We start from the raw sequence: 19905 nt of genomic DNA, 5'->3' as shown, positions 1-19905 counted from the left end.
ACACAGCTTCATTCATGTTCATTCTTCACTCCGTGTTGGCGGATGGTCGTCTCAACTTCCTCGGCGTCAGGCATGAAGGAGTCGGGTGGAAGTCACTTCCTCGTCCGTTAATGTTGTTACTGTGTATATTTGATCACCTCCTGTGGTGGAGTACCTTCCAACGAGCGAGATGAAGAACTTCAGCCTAGGTTTGCTTCGTTTCTAACTTCAACTCTCACACCCATAAACTGGAGTACACCCTGGTGACCCATAATACACGCATTACCCAGGTTGTACCAACACAGCTAGAAGTGGACACTGCGAAACATAACATAGATTAATGGAAACTACAACTCCAAGATAACTACTACCTCGGGATGGATTTAATTGATGCATATTTATCCAACCAAAGGGAGAATGACTATAGTCAGCCTGAACAAGGAAATAACCTTCGGGCCTCGATTGGTGTCCGGAAAACGTCGGTTATTCCTTGCGGACCAATTCGCTGCCCCCACATCCCTTCTATGTCCTACGGAAACTCTACTATGCACGCGTTGAATGCCCGTTGCCTCCTAAACCAGATTTGCAAATGTAGCACTACTACTCTTGATTTGATCCATGGATATAGTTCAGCAGTAGAGAAGTATGTTGATATCCATGGTCTTATGATCTAACATTTCAATCCCAGCAGCGCTGTCTCTCCCTCTCTCTGTCTCTGTCTCTCTATCTCTCTCACACGCACACAAGTTGTATATATGAGGATTATGTAATTAGTAGGTGGGAGTTCACAGTACTAGTTAGTAGGTCGTCCCGTCGTCGGAGTAGCTGAGATATAACACTTTGGTTTGGCTGATATTCAGCCACTACAGATATGTACAATACAAATGCTACACCCTAATTATGAGGTAGTATGTAGGATCTCTCAACATTAGCATGTGCTCACTGCCACATGTACACAACTATACAAATTGTGTGTACATCTGATTCGAAAGCTTAATGGAATTCTATTCGTCCCTGGAATGTCATTCAGCAAACTAAGGGAAGTCCTAAGATGCAAGGAATATACTATAAGAGCACACAACCTTCTTATTTTTGGTCTTCCTTTCATTTTTCATTAGAATAAAATTCAGTTTTTACTCTATCTCTCCTCCATTTTTATGTTTGTGCTGTATTTTGTCCCATTTTATCTTCTTGTTGCCACATTACCTCATTCTTTTTCTTATTTAAGATTGTTCGTCGATTCTAACAACTGGCTAAAACAATTGGGTCTTTTGCAAATCAAACACGGGCCAAACTTTAAGCATTGCTACCAACAGAAAATAGGACAGTAGTTTGGGCCACCTTTACTACAAGTATGAGCAAAACGCAGGCGCCACCAACTGAAGTAGAAAAGTCTGATTGCCAAATAAAGCTGAGAGGTTTGACTGAGCACATCTCACTGTTGATATCTGGCCTTTGATTCTCTGTACTGTTAGCTCGGACCACCTATTCTATCTTTACTTGGCTCATTCTTTTTTAGAAAAGAAAATACTGAATTTTCAGGGTGTGGTATGGACTTTCGGAGCAAAAGTTAACTACCGAGGGGAATTTTGGATGTGATAAACTTTAGCCATGCCCCTCTGGAAGTATATGTAGCATCTAGAAGCATTTACAATTGTTTCATTGCTTAGGAAAGTAGATCTACCTTGATGGGTCCGTTTCATGAAAGAAAGATATATTGTAAGGAAAGAAAAAGAAATAATGGCCCCAAAAGAGCTTGGAGTATGTCTCTCTAGAAATAGATGTGCAGTAGACATGTCCAAATCAGAAGATGTTTAGGCTCTCTTGGATTGTAGGAGTTTCATTGGATTTTCTAGGATTTCAATCGTTGTTTTTTCCCTACTGATTGTCTTTCGATGTAAGTAACGTGCTACCCAAATTCGTACGGATTCGAATCATATACCTCAATCCTATAGGAACTTCAACACCCACCACAACTTCCTTTCAAGACTCCGCATAGGATTGAAGCACTTTCCGTGTGTTTTCCCAAACTACTAATTTTTTTTCTGATGGTCCATACAACTTGACGCCCACCCCCTCTCGCCCCCATGCGGGCGGCAGGGGAGGAAACCCTAGCCACCGCCCCCCCTCCACCTGCCTCATAGCTCCTCCGCCACCGCCAAGGGGCGCTCCCGGGAAAAGTCTGACCGGCGCTGGCGGGGGCCCTTCTCGTCCCCTTGTCCCCTTCGAACCGCTTTGGCGGCCGGCGTTGGCGGCGGCTGACCGGCAAGGAGGGCTTGGGCGTGGTGTTGTCGGGTACCACGGCACCGCATCGGTGGTGCAGCAGACGGCATCAACTCTTCTTCAGGCGGATCTGCAGCGTTGGGGTGGGGTCTGGCTAGTGAGAACCGGGCTCTGATTCGGTCGGAGCCGACGATGGTGGCGTCCTCGGGCGTCATCACCTTGTTGAAGGCATCGTTGCTACAGATCCGACCTCAACCTCTTTGTTCCGGGGGAAACCCCAGATCTGGATACGGATCAAATGATGGCAGCACCTCTGGTGTCGTTTTCCCTCTTGAGGGCATCGTTCCGGAACAAGTGATACCTGGAGGAAGTCATCTGGCGGGGCGGTGTTCCATCTACTGCGCCGATGTTGGCGGGTCTCGGCGGCATGGTGTAGCGGAGCCTCGGAGACGGACGCAGCGTGATGGACGTGCGCATGATGGTGGTGTCGTCTAGCATCGTGATGGCGTTGGGGGCATGCCTCGCAAGGTCATTGCATTGATCTCTCCTGAAGATTGGTATGTGGAAGAGAGTGGCGGCGAGGACTTCTGGAGCATGTATGATGGTACGCGCCGAGGGTCTGCCGGACCGGTTGTGCCACCTGCTCGCCATTGGGCGACTTGTCGAGGCCTTCGGTTTTTTTATGATTCGCGTTGGTGTGATGTCAGGGTGTTGGCTCTGTTCATTGACCCCCTCCCCCTCATCGGTGATGTAGGATTAGCGAGCTATCGTTAATTTTGGTGGCTTCGATTCGATCTTTGTAATTATTCTTGTAAGGTGTTGTGAATAATCTAATAAAAAATCGTGTGCATCCCTTGGATGAGAAGTTGGGGTGATATTTCCTCCATTTCGAAAAAAAACTAATCCTTTTTGCTGGTTTGCAATCCTTTGTTTTACACTGGCGGTTTCTGTGTTTTTCTATTCATTCATTTGTTTCTCGATCCTAAGATCCAAATGCACCCTCGGTGAACACCAATATGACTAGCTCTCATCATGCCAAAAGTGACGTTCTTGTGTAGAGACCATTGTTTCCAAATACTTATATCAAGTAATTCTAACTTAGGCTGTATTCTGAAGACTAGGTTCTTCTACAGAACAAATTGTTTTAAGAAGGGATGACATGCCACGATTTTGGAAAAGGACTGTCATGCCACAGTTTTTTTTGTCACCCTAACCTTAGTCGTGCCACACTTCTTTAGGGGTCTGTTAGTTTGGTTTTGTTCTACGACTGCACACTTTGTGGCTTCATGGTCCATGCTCTAAATGAGAGATTGCCAGTTTTTTTTAAAAAAACTTGGGTCGTTATTACCAGTATTATTTGTCACCGTCCTTGTGCTCGGTCGGAAGAGCGTAGGTGGTAGTACAGGGATAGCAAATCCCCGTGCTCTCCTTTGGTCGGTTCGAATCCGGCAGGTCGGCAAGTTCAACTAAAAGTAACTCGTATATTTGCTATGTGATTTTATCTAGGTTAATACTCCGTCTATCTTGAAATAAGTGACTTGGATTTATCTAGATCCGTGTTTCCGTGTAATACATGTGAATCAAGACAAATCCAAAGGGATTTGCTAGTTATCATCTAGCTGAGAACTAGTTTTATGCTCAATCAAGTCTTAAGTCATTTGATTTGCATTGTGATTCAGGTTAGTCATGAGTTGCAACATGACTTACAATTAAGATTTAATGATATCATTTGACTGAGAACGAAGTTATTCTCAGCTGAGAAATAGTCACACCCAAATCCAAATCACATATTTCTAGACGGAGCAAATACTATTCTTATTTACCTGCAAAATGTACCGTTCTATGTCTTCACCAAAAACACTTGGAGAAATAGTCAGAAATACGTGCTAAAGGATTCTGTTGGAAATCACTTTCCCGTCCGTCAAAATTACTGTGTATATTTGATCACCCCTGTGGTCGAGTACCTTCCAACCAGCGCGATGAAGAACTTCAGGCTATACTTGCTTCGTTTTCGAAAATGCATCCGTGAAGTTGATATGAGATATGGGGCAAAGTTGAAATCTAAACCCTTGCATGGCATAAGGATGTTCATTCTTGGGTTCCACATATTTGACTACTCACTTTACAAAATTCTTTTCTCCAAATACACTACTAATTGAAAAACTAACACAACTTTCACGTAATAAATTCAGGCCTGTGTACAAAATTCTCTTCTCCAAAATTACTGTGTATATTTGATCACCCCTGTGGTCGAGTACCTTCCAACCAGCGCGATGAAGAACTTCAGGCTATACTTGCTTCGTTTTCGAAAATGCATCCGTGAAGTTGATATGAGATATGGGGCAAAGTTGAAATCTAAGCTCTTGCATGGCATAAGGATGTTCATTCTTGGGTTCCACATATTTGACTACTCACTTTACAAAATTCTCTTCTCCAAATATACTACTAATTGAAAAACTAACACAACTTTCACGTAATAAATTCAAATGATATTTTATTTTCATATTCGACTTCCTCGCAACGAGATCTTCAAAATAAGTCTAATATTTAGTATTTTAAAAGTTATTTCGTAAATTGCATCTATAGAGTTCTATATTAATTGGTCATGTAGTCCGGACACTATGTCTATGTAGTTCTGCAATATACGTACTTATTTTATAAAGTCCTTCTAAGTTTGTTTAAATAGTAAATGTAGTATTTGTAAAGAGTACTTCTATTTTTATACACATGACAACCCTTTTCACGTGGGGACTGTTAAGCTTCATGCACTAGCCAATTGAACCAAAAGTCCGAACTGATGAAAAGGGCTAAGCAATCTACTTATACACTTCAACACCCCCTCTCACGAATCTCGAGAAAAGCTGAATAGAAATAGTGGCTCTGTTATCACCTTCGCCCCAGATTAACTGCACCATCTGCGCGTCCCTTCCTTTCTTCCTTTAACTCTCACACCCATAAGTTAGAGTACACCCTGGCGATGCATATGCATTGCCAAGGTTGTACCAACAGTCCAACACAGCTAGTAGTGGACTCTGCCTAACATAATAACGATAGAGAAATGAAAACTAAGACTCCGAGATATCTACAAATCGCTGCCTTTCCACGTCCTACGGAAGCTCTATCATGTACACGTTGAATGCCCGTTGCCTCCCAAGCCAGATTTGCAAATGTAGCAGTAATACTCTTGATTCGATCCATGGTCCATACATGAATATATTTCAGCAGTAGAGAAGTATGCTGATATCCATGGTCTTATGATCTAACATTTCAATCCCAGCAGCGCTCTCTCTCACACACGCTGTATATATGAGGATCAAGTAATTATAGTAGGTGGGAGTTCAAAGTACTACTTAGTAGGTCGTCTCAGTAGCTGAGATATAACACTTTGGTCTGGCTGATATTTAGCCACTGCAGATATATACAATACAACTGCTACAGTATGAGGTATGCAGGGCTCTCAACATTAGCATGTGCTCGCTGCCACATGTACATAACTCTACAAATTGTGTGTACACAACCTTTATGTTTTTTGGTCTTCCTTGCATTTTTCATTATTAGAATAAAATTAAATTCAGGTTTTACTCGATCCCTCCTCCATTGGTATATTTGTGATGTATCTTATCCCATTTAATAATTTAGCAACATATTATCTCCTACTTATCACATTACGTCATATGTTATCTCATTTAAGGTTGTTCGTTGATTCTAACAAGTTGCCCACAAATACCGGGTCACATGTGGCTTACAACTGGGCATTAGCAATCTTGGATGGCACCCGGCCTACCACAGATGCGGTCATAAAGACCTTGTATCATATGAAAAAATGCGACCAATTTAAGATAAAAAAAATGTTGTCAAATTCATGGAAGGAGAAATTGGTCGATGAAAAATAAAGAGCACGACAAATGTAAAAGACGTGTGTATAAAGGATTTCACTAGTCCCGATCTTCCACATCCGTGCTCCCCATATAGTGCTCTTGGCACACCAAAATGATAACTTTTCTTCTAATCTGTGGTTGTCCTCGTGATCAAAGTTGATATATCATGTCGTCCTTCACCTTATTCTCGTTACTTCACTGGCGAAATTCCATAAGCATGAACCGTCCTCACATTTGATTCCACCCGCAATGCTTTAATGTATGTATAGGTGAACAACACGAGAGTAGCTCGGCCTCCATTTTGAGTTTCCGCGAACACCACTCACAAACCAAGGGGTGTTGTCATTATTAGGGTCTTGCTCCGTCCACCGCATCCATGATCCATCAAAGTACGTGTCAAGGATATTTCTTTCTTACATGAAAGCGGTTTGCGATGGCTGAACTACATGATCTGTCACCGTATTTAGTCTAATGGTGACCACTTTCGTGAAAATATTGAAACCTACATTTAATAAGCAGATAGGTCGAAACTGTTGGATCCTCTCTGCCTCACTAACTTTTCGTAACAAGATTACTTTACCAAAATTTAGACGAAATAGTTCTAGCTGTCCAGCATGAAGAAAATTGAACATCTCTAGAAGGTCTTCCTTGATAGTCTCCCAAAAAGTTTGATAAAACTTTACAAGGAAGCCATCCGGATCTGGTGCTTTCTTACGTTCCATTTGGAAAATGACTGCCTCTTCCTCCGAGTAAGGAGCTGAAGCCCCCATTTTATTCCATAGACACTTAGGGTATGTCGTCTGTTAAGGTCTCATCGAGAGAGAAAGAGCTCTCTTTAGGAGGACCAAAAAGACATTTGTAATAATTCGTGATGTAAGATTTGAGTTGTTCATCTCCCTCAATCAGCCCCTCGTCCTAAGAGGTGTGACCAACCTCTATGCTTTATTTTTCCTAGATTCATCATGTAACTTTTGCGCATAACATTACCATAGCTAAAGTGTTTGTTGAAGATCACACTTGGGTTTAGGTGGTCTCTATATGAAGATTTAGCAATGTGAAATAAGCATTTAGATATGTGTAGTCATGTATCGTTGTCCAACGACCCTGTCAAAGTGATGGACTTTAACTAAACTAGCACATGCGAGGGCAACATATTTACTGATTTTATATATAATAGAAGATAGGTACTAAACGAAATGCAACGAGGAACCTAAAAGTTTTACTTCTAACCCGAGGAACCTAAAATGAGTACCCTCTTTATTCTATCAAGTAGGATTCAATAACTGTTGAACAGTATTCGATGATAGCATGATTTTTCACTAAGCAAAAGCTTTTAAAATGTGCAAATCTTTTCTGTAATGAAATTACACAGTGCAGTTTTGATATAACAGGTAGAAAACTGAAAATATGCTCCTTTTTAGGGAAAAACAGAATGGTTTTTTAGAATCTTGTAGGGAAACCGATTTTTTTTTTTTTTTGAGAATAGGGAAACAGATTTTGTTTTGAGGATGAATAGGGAAACAGCTGTTAATAGGAACAGGCCGCCATCCCCCTCGTGGTCTTCTTTCGTAGTAAGCTGGCCTGGCCCAAGAAGGCGAGATTCGACAGTTGCAGAGCTGTTGAGCTCTAACGAACTCACCCTGATTCCATTCGATGCAAACGAACTAACCCTGGGATTCCTCCACCTCTATATATACGCTCAACCCGAACGATCGCATCTGCATTTTCGATCCCGAGCAAGATACCCCGCAACCTACAACCCATGGCGCTCGGCGAGGTGGCGGACGTCGGCGTGCGCCGGCGCGGGTGCTGCGGCGGCGACGTGTTCCCGGAGCCGTCCTTCGCGAGCTGGGGCGCGTACGGGCGCGCGCTGCTGGAGACCGGGCCGAGGCTCAAGGACCGGCTCACGGCGCGGTCCCACGCCGACGTGGAGGTGCACGACCTGCGCGGCCGCAGCGGCGCCGAGATGCGCCGCGAGCTCAACTGGTGGGACCTGGCCTGGTTCGGCGTCGGCGCGGTCATCGGCGCCGGCATCTTCGTGCTCACGGGGCAGGAGGCCAAGGAGGCGGCCGGGCCGGCTGTGGTGCTCTCCTACGCCGTGTCTGGTGTCTCGGCCATGCTCTCGGTGTTCTGTTACACCGAGTTCGCCATCGAGATCCCCGTCGCAGGTGACTCACTGCTCCATCCATCGATCGATCTCCATGCATTGATCACCTTGAAAATCTTTGTTTCTTCGAGCTCCTTTTTTATGCAAAATCTTTGTTGTTAGGAGTTTGTTCAGTCCTAGAGAAATTTAAGGATGTTTGTTACAAGTTAGTTGTGATCGATCCACACATCTTTGACGTCGTTAATATGTGGATTAGTTAAAAAATTGGATTTTTTAACTTTTTTTTGTGCATGGTACGTCTGCACAGGTGGTTCGTTCGCGTACCTACGTGTGGAGCTGGGCGACTTCATGGCGTTCGTCGCGGCCGGCAACATCCTGCTCGAGTACTGCATCGGCGGCGCCGCCGTGGCTCGGGCCTGGACATCCTACTTCGCTACGCTCCTGAACCACCACCCGAACGACTTCCGCATCCACGCCACCTCCCTCGCCGAGGACTACTCACGGCTCGACCCGATCGCCGTCGTGGTCATCACGCTCATCTGCATCTTCGCCGTGATCAGCACCAAGGGCTCCTCCCGCTTCAACTACGTGCTCTCCATCGTCCACTTCGCCGTCATCATCTTCATCATTGGCGCCGGCCTCTCCAAGGCCAAGCTCTCCAACCTCACCGACGACTTCGCGCCCTTCGGCGCTCACGGCATCTTCGCCGCCTCCGCGGTGCTCTTCTTCGCCTACATCGGCTTCGACGCCGTCAGCACCATGGCGGAGGAGACCAAGAACCCGGCAAAGGACATCCCCATCGGACTCGTCAGCGCCATGGCGGTGACAACTGTGGTGTACTGCATTCTCGCCGTCACGCTCTGCCTCATGCAGCCGTACCAGGACATCGACGCCGACGCGCCCTTCTCCGTGGCGTTCACCGCCGTCGGCATGGACTGGGCCAAGTACGTCGTCGCCTTCGGCGCGCTCAAGGGGATGACCACCGTGCTGCTCGTCAACTCCGTGGGCCAGGCCAGGTACCTCACCCACATCGCGCGGGCGCACATGGCGCCGCCGTGCCTTGCCGTCGTCTCGCCGCGCTGGGGCACCCCCGTGCGCGCCACGGTGGCCATGCTCACCGCCACGGCCTGCATCGCCTTCTTCACCGACCTCGGCATCCTCTCCAACCTGCTATCCATCTCCACGCTCTTCATCTTCATGCTCGTCGCCGTCGCGCTGCTCGTCCGCCGCTACTACGTCACCGGCGAGACCACCAACTCCAACCGCACCAAACTAGTCTCTTGCCTCGTCGTGATCCTCGTCTCGTCGATCGCCACGGCGTCATACTGGGGCCTTGCGGCGGGCGGCGGGTGGGTTGTGTATGCGGTGACGGTGCTGGCGTGGTTCGCGGCGACGCTGTACCTGCAGCTAGCGGTGCCCAAGGCGAGGGTGCCGGAGAAGTGGGGCGTGCCGCTGGTGCCGTGGCTGCCATCGGCGTCCATCTTCATCAACATCTTCCTGCTCGGGTCCATCGACGGCAAGTCGTTCATGAGGTTCACGATATGGACGGCGGCGCTGCTCGCGTACTACTTCTTCGTCGGCCTCCACGCCTCCTATGACACCGCCAAGGCGCTCGCTGCCGAGGCCGCCGTTGCAAAGGTGGAGGAAGGCGGTCGCAAGAACGTCACCGCCGAAGCCGGAAATTAAACCATGGAAGAAATCGTTAGCTGACTAGTCTATCTATATAAATTCATTCTGTTATGTGTGGAATTAGTTCATGTATACCAGATATAAGAGGGTAGTGTTTGTTTGGTGCGTCCACTTTGTTGTGTTTACTTTGAGATTAGCAAAATCCTTGCATGCAGCCTACTCACGCTAATGTAATGAGTTTTTTCTAGCATCATTTGCTTATTTGCATTAGCAATGCAAGATAAAAAAAGTCAAAAGATTTAGGGAAAGGCTACAAGTATAAATGTTTTGCAACTCTCCATAAACAAAAGAACACTTTGTATACTGCAAACAGAAAACTTATTTTGGTTCTTAAAAAGCAATATCTTGAGCAATAATAAACTTCTGCGTTACACGGGTTTCATATAAGGCACATGAAGACTCCGGTCATTAATGATATATGTGAGGTACTATAGTTGCTTTGATCAATTGGTTTCACTTATGTTTATGAAGAATAGCTTCTATGAAGCAACATGTATTTCCCTATTTTGTTACTTCATTGTTGTCGGAAGTGCAATTTATATTTCCAGTTCAAAGAGGAGAAGTTGTTTACACAATCTAAACAAACCTAAATTCCACATCGCTCCTCCTCTCGCTCCCTTGAGAGTCGTCTAGAGGTCTCTCCGCCTGGCGCCTTTGTCCCCCTCCTCCGGCGGCGCTGCCGTCACGAGTGAGCATGGGAGAGGTAGCCAAGAATCTTCTTATACATTAGGGTTAGTCTTAGGTCTAGCTATCAGTTTCCCCTTTATGGATTTTCTATTTGTTTTTTCTCTCTTATTTCCCCAATAATATTTGTAGCTTTGGTGAAATTTGGGAGTGAAGGATTTACCATTGGATTTGATGCATTGGTTTGATCTTTCCACTAAGATTCGTGTAAGTGAAAGTGAGGAGCTTGTTAATCTTGGGTTCTTTACCCTAGACGGCTTTGAGGCCTTTGTGGTAATTTCTTGGCAGTCTCCAATTAAGTTGTGGATGTGTAAGCTTTGTGTAGGGCATGGTTTCCGCCCAAAAGGAAATCTCTTAGTGGAACCGTGAACGAGTCCTTTGTGGCGAGGGTCACCGGAGAATAAGGTGAAGCCTTTGTGGCGTTCGGTGTGTGATGTGCTACAACATCTTGGGGTGACGCCTTTGTGGCGCTGGTGTGCATGGTGCAAACACACCTCATGGTGAGGCCTCCTGTGATGCTCAGGAGCACTGAGCTACCGCACCTTGCACTCACAAGAGTGTGAACTTCGGGATAAATCATCATCCTCGTGTGCTTCGGTTATATCTCTATAACCGAGATCTTTACTTATTCACTTTACTTTTTGTGATAGCCTTCATTCTTGAAGTTATCTATCTTGCTATCACATAGTTGTTTTTCTTGCTTATCATAAGTTGTGGGTGCACATAGGTGAATCATAGTATATAGGTTTTGGGCTTGAAAAAGTAAACGCTAGTTTTTATTCCATGTTTGTTAAGCAACCGCATATTCACCCTTTTCTAGGCGACATTTGTGTCCTTTCATCATGATGCCATGCCGGGAAATCTTCAAAATCATTACGCGTTGGGGTTGCCAAAATAATTTGCACGTCCATTTCCTAGAACGTGTCACGAACTACCCTCTCATCCCACTGTCCCGTCTAAGGATCTAATAGTTCACTTACTTTTGTGAGTAAGCATTGGCCACGGGGTGTAACAGGCCACCGGCTTCCATCGATAATTTCTTATGTTCCATGCCACATTATTGATGATATCTACATGTTTTGTACACATTATATGTCATATTTATGCGTTTTCCGGAACTAACCTATTGACGAGATGCCGAAGGGCCGGTTCTGTTTTACTGCTGTTTTTGGTTCCGGAAATCCTAGTAAGGAAATATTCTCGGAATCGGACGAAATCAAGGCCCGGCATCCTATTTTTCCACGAAGCTTCCGGAACACCGAGAGTCGCCGGAGGCGGGCCACTTGGGCCCCCGGATGACGGGCGGCACGGCCTAGGGGGGGCGCCCCCCTAGTGTGTCACCGCCTCGTCGCCTCCCCGACTCCGCCTCTTCGCCTATTTAAAGGTCCCTGACCTAAAACCTCGATACGGAAAAGCCACGACACGAGAAACCTTCCAGTGCCGCCGCCATCGCGAAGCCAAGATGCGGGGGACGGGAGTCTACGTTCGGCACGCCGCCGGGACGGGGAAGTGCCCCGGAAGGCTCCTCCATCGACACCACCGCCATCTTCATCAACGCTGCTTGTCTTCCATGAGGAGGGAGTAGTTCTCCATCGAGGCTCGGGGCTGTACCGGTAGCTATGTGGTTAATCTCTCTCCTATGTGCTTCAATACAATAATCTCATGAGCTGCCTTACATGATTGAGATTCATATGATGATGCTTGTAATCTAGATGTCATTATGCTAGTCAAGTGGGTTTTACTTATGTGATCTCCGGAGACTCCTTGTCCCACGTGTGTAAAGGTGACGAGTGTGTGCACCGTGTGGGTCTCTTAGGCTATATTTCACGAGAATACTTATTCTTTGTTATGAATGGCATAGTGAAGTGCTTATTTATATCTCTTTATGATTGCAATGTGTTTTGTATCACAATATATCTGCGTGCTACTCTAGTGATGTTATTAAAGTAGTTTATTCCTCCTGCACGGTGTAATGGTGACAGTGTGTGCATCCGTGTTAGTACTTGGCGTAGGCTATGATTATGATCTCTTGTAGATTATGAAGTTAACTATTGCTATGATGGTATTGATGTGATCTATTCCTCCTACATAGTGTGAAGGTGACAGTGTGCATGCTATGTTAGTACTTGGTTTAGTTGTGTTGATCTGTCATGCACTCTAAGGTTATTTAAACATGAACATCGAATATTGTGGAGCTTGTTAACTCCGACATTGAGGGTTCGTGTAATCCTACACAGTTAGTGGTGTTCATCATCCAACAAGAGAGTGTAGAGTATGCATTTATCTATTCTGTTATGTGATCAAAGTTGAGAGTGTCCACTAGTGAAAGTCTAATCCCTAGGCCTTGTTCCTAAATACTGCTATCGCTTGCTTGTTTCTTGTTTCTTTGCGTTACTACTCTGCTGCGTTACTACTCTGCTTGTTCTTGTCCTGGGCAAAGCACTTTTACGGTGCCGTTGCCACTTGCTCATACTTATTTATACCACTTGTATTTCACTATCTCTTCGCCGAACTAGTGCACCTATTAGGTGTATTGGGGACACAAGAGACTTCTTGCTTTGTGGTTGCGGGGTTGCATGAGAGGGATATCTTTGACCTCTTTCTCCACTGAGTTCGATAAACCTTGGGTGATCCACTTAAGGGAAACTTGCTGCTTGTTCTACAAACCTCCGCTCTTGGAGGCCCAACACTTGTCTACAAGAATAGAAGCACCCGTAGACATCAAGCTATTTTTAGGCGCCGTTGCCGGGGAGGAAAGGTAAAAGGCACTCATACTCCGGTCCCGGAGTAAAGTACTTTTACAGTTGCCGTTGTGTGTGTGCTCGAAGCTATTTCCTTTAGATCCTGCAATTGCATCTTTTTGTTTCTTGTTTACACTAGTTTGGCATAATGGACAACAATGAGATTCTTATTCTATTTCCTGATTTAAGACATGAATGGTTTGATGCGAAAATTAAAAAACCTATGGAACATATTAGTATGAACGCTTTGAACACCATTGTTGCCAATGCTATAGAAAGTTCTAAGCTTGGGGAAGCTGGTTTTCATGATCTTTTTAGTCCCCCAAGCATTGAGGAGAAAATTTTCTTTGATGATACTTTGCCTCCAATTTATGATGATTATAATGATAGTGGTCTTTTGGTGCCACCTACTATGGAGAGTAAATTTTGATTGTGATTATACTATGCCTCCTACACTTGATGAGAATAATAATGATAGCTACTTTGTTGAATTTGCTCCCACTACAATTAATAAGAATTGATAATGCTTATGTTGGGAGTAGTAATAATTTTATGCATGAGACTCATGATAAGAATGCTTTATGTGATAGTTATATTGTTGAGTTTGCTCATGTTGCTACTGAAAGTTATTATGAGAGAGGAAAATATGGTTGTAGAAATTTTCATGTTACTAAAACACCTCTCTATATGCTGAAATTTTTGAAGCTACACTTGTTCTATCTTCCTATGCTTGTTACTTTGCTCCTCATGAACTTGTTTATTTACAAGATTCCTTTTCATAGGAAGCATGTTAGGCTTAAATTTGTTTTGAATTTGCCTCTTGATGCTCTCTTTTGCTTCAAATACTATTTCTTGCCAGTGCATCATTAAAACTGCTGAGCCCATCTTAATGGCTATAAAGAAAGAACTTCTTGGGAGATAACCCATGTGTTTATTTTGCTACAGTACTTTGTTTTATATTTGTGTCTTGGAAGTTGTTTACTACTGTAGCAACCTCTCCTTATCTTAGTTTTGTGTTTTGTTGTGCCAAGTAAAGTCTTTGATAGAAAGGTTGATACTAGATTTGGATTCTTGCGCAGAAACAGATTTCTTTTCTGTCACGAATTTCGACCTGCCTCTACTGTAGGTAGCTCGAGAAAAATATGCCAATTTACGTGCGTGATCCTCGGATATGTACGCAACTTTCATTCAATTTGGGCATTTTCATTTGAGCAAGTCTGGTGCCTCAATAAAATCCATCTTTACGGGCTGATTACTGTTTTGACAGATTCTGCCTTTTATTTCGCATTGCCTCTTTTGCTATGGTGGATGAATTTCTTTGTTCCATTAATGTCCAGTAGCTTTATGCAATGTCCGGAAGTGTTAAGAATGATTGTGTCACCTCTGAACATGTTAATTTTTATTATGCACTAACCCTCTAATGAGTTGTTTCGAGTTTGAGTGTGGAGGAGATTTTGAAGGATCAAGAGAGGAGATGATGCAATATGATCCAAGGAGAGTGAAAGCTCTAAGCTTGGGGATGCCCCAGTGGTTCATCCTTGCATATTTCAAGAAGACTCCAAGCATCTAGAGCTTGGGGATTCCCAAGGCATCCCCTTCTTCATCGACAAATTATCGGGTTCCTTCTCTTGAATCTATATTTCTGTGGGATTTTCTATTTTATCGCACTTTAGCCGTTAGTTGGCCACTCGGTTTTCCCCAGCTCGTTAGTTTTTCCTCGAGTTTTACCCTCCCCTCTAGTTTAGGCCCCTCGAAGGCAGCGGGTTGCCCGCTCGGAGTCGGAGACCTTGCCGGTCCTGGGTGGTCGGTTCCTCAACAGCCGTCTCCGTCTTTACAGCCAGGTGGATCCATCTGCACGCTGACAGCAGTGGGCGTTTACTTCCTGATTGTATAAGCGCGGTGCGCCGCCAGCTGCAGCAAATGGGGCCGCTCTGTGGAACTGCCGCAGCCGATAGTAACCGATGGGTCATCTATTTATTTATAAGAAAGGAATTATATGTGCCGCTCGTGGGGCCTCCCGCGACCATGTGGCCCATTGTGATGTACGTCTGTTTTATTTAGAGAATATATTATGAGAGCCGCTGCGTAGAGGCCGCCTCCAGCCCATGGCACGTAGACTATTTTCGCAGCTTAATCTAAAGTGGCTCTTATGCATAAAAACATTGTGCATCCCAGAGCGTTCGACCTAGCGACGTGTGGCCAGAGCATAGCGGTCCAGGCCCATGCCGATCCTCGGCATCGGCACGTAGCATCTATTTGGAAGGATGTGGTGCTCAGAATAGTAAGTGGAAATGCAATGTTATTTTTTGTGCATAATATATAGAAAATGAGCTAGATCTCTAAATCGTGCCGCATGAAGCCTACAGCACTCTGTTCAGCGCAGTCGTAATCCACATTAGTTATCTAAAGGGGATGGATCGCATGGCTTCCACAGTGAGTCGTCGCTTTCATACGTCGGTATCTTCGTACGTCTGAGTAAGTAGTACCTCACTGCACATTGTTCAGTCGAACACCTTCACTTTGTGAGCACATCATCGCCTTCATATTTGAAGAATTGATAGGAACCAGCCGAAATCTCACATCCGATGATAGTAAGTAATTTCTCCTGACCCTTGTCGGGAGTACATCAGGCCTTGTCCCAAGTCAAATAGGACCACCTCCACGGTCGAGAGGCAGGGCATGAGTCAAGTGCTCATGCGAGATACACCTTGGCTGGCTCCTTGCCGTCAAGATAGTCTTTTGATTTTTTTTTGGGAGTTCACTGCCAAGAGATCGGCGCCGATGGTTTGAAATGGGAGACCCTTGAAATTAAAGGTTTTAGAACATGCCCATAATTAAATCACATGCATCATATATGTAGAGGAGCCGCGTGCGTACCTTCTTGACCAAGGGTCTTCATGAGACGACGATGAAGAACTCCTCTATGATCAATGGCGGTGTTGACGGTGGTGGTGGCAATGATGATGATCCACCTTCCCCTTCCCCTTCCCCTGCCCCTTCCGGTCCGCGTCCGGGGCGTGGAAGCCATGGCAATGGATAAAGTGTATGTGAGCGAAGAAGAGGAGAAGCGAGAACCTATTGACACAAAAGGGGATGGCCGTCGATGCAGGTGTTTATAAAGGGGAGGAATGGCCAGATTGTGAGGGGTTTACACAATAAAATCAGGAGGGAGGTGACGTTTGTGGGGGTTTATACCACGATAAATTTAAGGAGGAGGCGAGCCAGTTGTGGGGGTATAGTTTCTCCATTTCACCGTGAAAAGTAATGCCTAAAAAGGAAAGTAATGGCTACAAGAAATGGGGTGATGGTTTATCGTTTTGCGTGAAAAGTAATGGGTACAAGAAATGGGTCATTTTTGCGTGAAAAGTAATGGCTACTAACAAAATCGGTGATGGTTTATCATTTTGCGTGGAAAGTAATGGCTACAAGAAATGGGTGATGGTGTATCATTTTTTGCGTGAAAAGTAATGGCTAGCAACAAATCGGTGATGGTTTATCATTTTTTGCGTGGAAAGTGACGGCTCTGAGAAATGGGTGATGGTGTATCGACTTTTTGCGTGAAAAGTAATGGCTACAACAAAATCGGTGATGATTTATGCGTTATTTCAGTGAAAAAGTAATGGGTACACGAAATGGGTGATGGTGTATCATTTTGTGCGTGAAAAGTAATGGCTACAACAAATCGGTGATGGTTTATCGTTTTTCGCGTGAAGAAGTAATGGCTACAAGAAATGGGTGATGGTGTATCATTTTTGCGTGAAAAGTAATGGCTACAACAAATCGGTGATGATTTATCGTTTTGCGTGAAAAGTAATGGGTACAAGAAATGGGTGATGGTGTATCATTTTTTGCGTGAAGTAATGGCTACAACAAATTGGTGATGGTTTATCATTTTTACGTGAAAAGTAATGCCTAAAAATAGTTTATAATTTAGCTCGTGAAAACTAATGCGAAAAACCAAACTTTGCGTGAAGCTAACCGGCGACAGAGAGAGAGAGGGTGGTGGCCCGACCGGAGAGATAGGGGTTATCCTGCCCGTTAGATCATACTGATCAGCGGTGCGTCCGGGGAGCGATCCAGCGTTGACATGGGCTAGACGGCGTGTCGGGAGGCAATGTTGGGCGATGCGCGTGAAGTTTGTGAAGGGAGAGGGCAAAATTGAGTGGTAATCAAGAAACCCAGAGGCAAGTGAGTGGCAAACGTGGACTAAGGGATTCAAATATGAGATTTAAAAAATGGAAAATGCAGAGTGTTTTGCACCAATGAAACCCATCTTGGCCTACCTCAAACTATTTGCAATACAAATCTACATGAGTGTGAAAGTTATGGTCTCCATTCGGACAAAGTATGTTTTGGGGAAGAAGGCATTTGTTTTGGAGTAGGGCTTATTGTGGAAAAACCATGCACCTTCTTAGCTTCTAGGTGATTTGAGAAGTGGCCAATTTGTACGGTGAAGCTTGGTTACATCTAGGATTTATCTATGATTTGAGAAGCGGAATTTTTGCACATTAAATAACTCATTTAACTAGTTAATCCCATTTGTTGACTCTGCTGGTGACCAGCCACTTGAGGAAGTAAAAGCGAGGTATATTGCACTACTGCCGGTGTTACCACTTGAGGAGTAAAGCGGGCATACAAAAAATGCTAGTATATGACTCGAGGTAGCACCTGATTATATCTAAAATTTCCGAGGGGTTGGAGCCTCGAGGGCCGACGTGTTGCGGTCGCGAGAAGTGGAAAACAGTGCCATTGTTTAGTACGCGTGTCGCGGTACTGGGACGTGGAAGACGTGCCATTGTTGGCGGGTCGCATTTAGGGCCGCGTAAGCCCTCTCTCCTCCCTCACCACTTTACACAAGTACGTCTCATTCATGGCTCACGCACCCAGGAAACCACGCCCTCTCCCGTCCCATCAACTTCTCCAAAAGCCCCCAACCTTGCCGTCCTGAAGGCCTCCCCCCTGCCGGCGATGGAGAAGAAAAGAATGTGCCGGCGGCCATCGCCCCGAGGCCCGTCGCCTCCCGAGGCCCGTCGCCTCCGAGGCCCGTCGCGCTCCGAGGCCGTCGCCCTCCCGGAGCCCACGTCGCCTCCCGGGCCCGTCGCACGCCCGGGCCCGTACGCCTCCGAGGGGCGGCGCATCGGGAGCGCGGCGTTCTCCTTGCTGCAGCGCTCTCCGGTGAGCCCAGGCGGTCTCACGGGTGGACGGACTTCACATGCTCGGCGGAATGCTTATTGGCAGCGAAAGAGGAGGTGCGTGGACAGCTACTCTGCTATATGAGGCAAGTGCTGTAGAAGTCGGCGCTCGGGTTTACGACACGATCCCGTGCCGACGCTGCACGAATGGATCATGCTACACCACGCCACTTCCACACAGCCGTCGCCGAGTTCACACTTCCTCCATCTCGGCACATCCCGCTACATCGCCATGAGATCTCTGCGCAGTTCGGTGCAGGGTTCAAATTCCTCGGCTTTCCGGTGGCGTCACCATAGAGTCTTATTATTTTCAATCTTAAAGTGCTTGAATGTTATCTTTTCAATATATTTTAGATTCTGCTTCGTCGTCTTTTCCGGTAGGCGTCATCGTGCTTGCCCGGAAGAACCTCGCCGCACAAGATGCGGCTTCTGAACCCACTCACAAAGACATCAAACACTTATGGCTTTAGAGCGCAGGTCTCAGCTTGTTTGCGGAGTTCGATCTGCTGCCAATCAGCTCCCCGACCTATGGTCTTCACTTGCGGACATTACAGGAGGAACTTGGTTGGGTCGATGAGACACTCCAACTAAGGATATATATGAAGATTGTGAGGAGAAGGAAGATTTTCGATCAAGAACCATGGTATGCGTTGCATTACCCCATTCAGTGGTGAGCTATCATGCAATGGCAACGGACAATTTAGAGTCCGGAAGAATAGTGATACCAATCGTACGAAGCGCTGTGCAGAACAACTTTATCCAGATGGAGACCCATAATTTCATTTCCAAGGAACTTGGACGTGACAAGTTCACACCTTGTGAGATCGGATGGTGATCTGCTTGCTCTGTGTTGATGCACAACACGCTCTGTGGTGGCCACCGATGTGGACACTCGAGCCGCTCTCTCCATCCGGTTCGGTAACATTGGCTTTCATGCCTTGTTCGTGCATTATATCGGTTGTATCTCTCTCGACACCGAGTGTGCCCGACTCTTCGACACGGCTGCATCTGCTACGCTTGGATTTGGGTTATATCGAGAGTACTCTCATGATACAAAGGCACAGGATGAGTGGCCGGTACGTGTGGATAGAATGAGGAAGCTACGGTTATGAGTAATGAACCCACGGGCCATGCTGCTACTGGGACGGAAGGAGTTCAATGAATATTTCCTTGGGGAAATGCACGAATGGAGACGACGAAGAAATATATGAGGAGGAATGAAGAACAAATTCATTCATCCTAATGCTTTGCTTGTTGTCCATACACATTGCATGCGTCTTGTATATTTTTCAGCTTAGTTTTATGCGTGAACATTAGCTGCGCGTTATTGCACACTGCTTTTGGGCACAGCGCCCATGCGGTTTATAGCATTATACTTAGTTTTGTGATTCCTGCTGTTGTGAATTTATCAT

General features: G+C 45.6%; 1 protein-coding gene across 1 annotated transcript; it reads left to right on the top strand.

The window, feature by feature from the left end:
* Window positions 1-7842: 7842 nt before the first annotated feature.
* On the top strand, window positions 7843-9873 carry LOC124655880 (cationic amino acid transporter 1-like). The gene is made up of 2 exons (XM_047194708.1): window positions 7843-8248; window positions 8495-9873. Exons 1-2 carry the CDS (start codon window positions 7843-7845, stop codon window positions 9871-9873), a joined length of 1785 nt encoding a protein of 594 aa, XP_047050664.1.
* Window positions 9874-19905: the final 10032 nt, after the last annotated feature.

The sequence above is a fragment of the Lolium rigidum genome, chromosome 5 (genome assembly GCF_022539505.1).
Source record: "Lolium rigidum isolate FL_2022 chromosome 5, APGP_CSIRO_Lrig_0.1, whole genome shotgun sequence".
NCBI lineage: Eukaryota > Viridiplantae > Streptophyta > Magnoliopsida > Poales > Poaceae > Lolium > Lolium rigidum.
Note: the sequence above shows the minus strand (reverse complement) of the source record. Positions and strands in the feature narration are given on the sequence as shown.

Coding starts and splice junctions, on each gene's coding strand:
- LOC124655880 (XM_047194708.1), top strand. CDS start 7,843: ATGGCGCTCGGCGAGGTGGCGGACGTCGGCGTGCGCCGGCGCGGGTGC. Junction 8,249..8,494: donor CATCGAGATCCCCGTCGCAG/GTGACTCACTGC, acceptor ACGTCTGCACAG/GTGGTTCGTTCGCGTACCTA.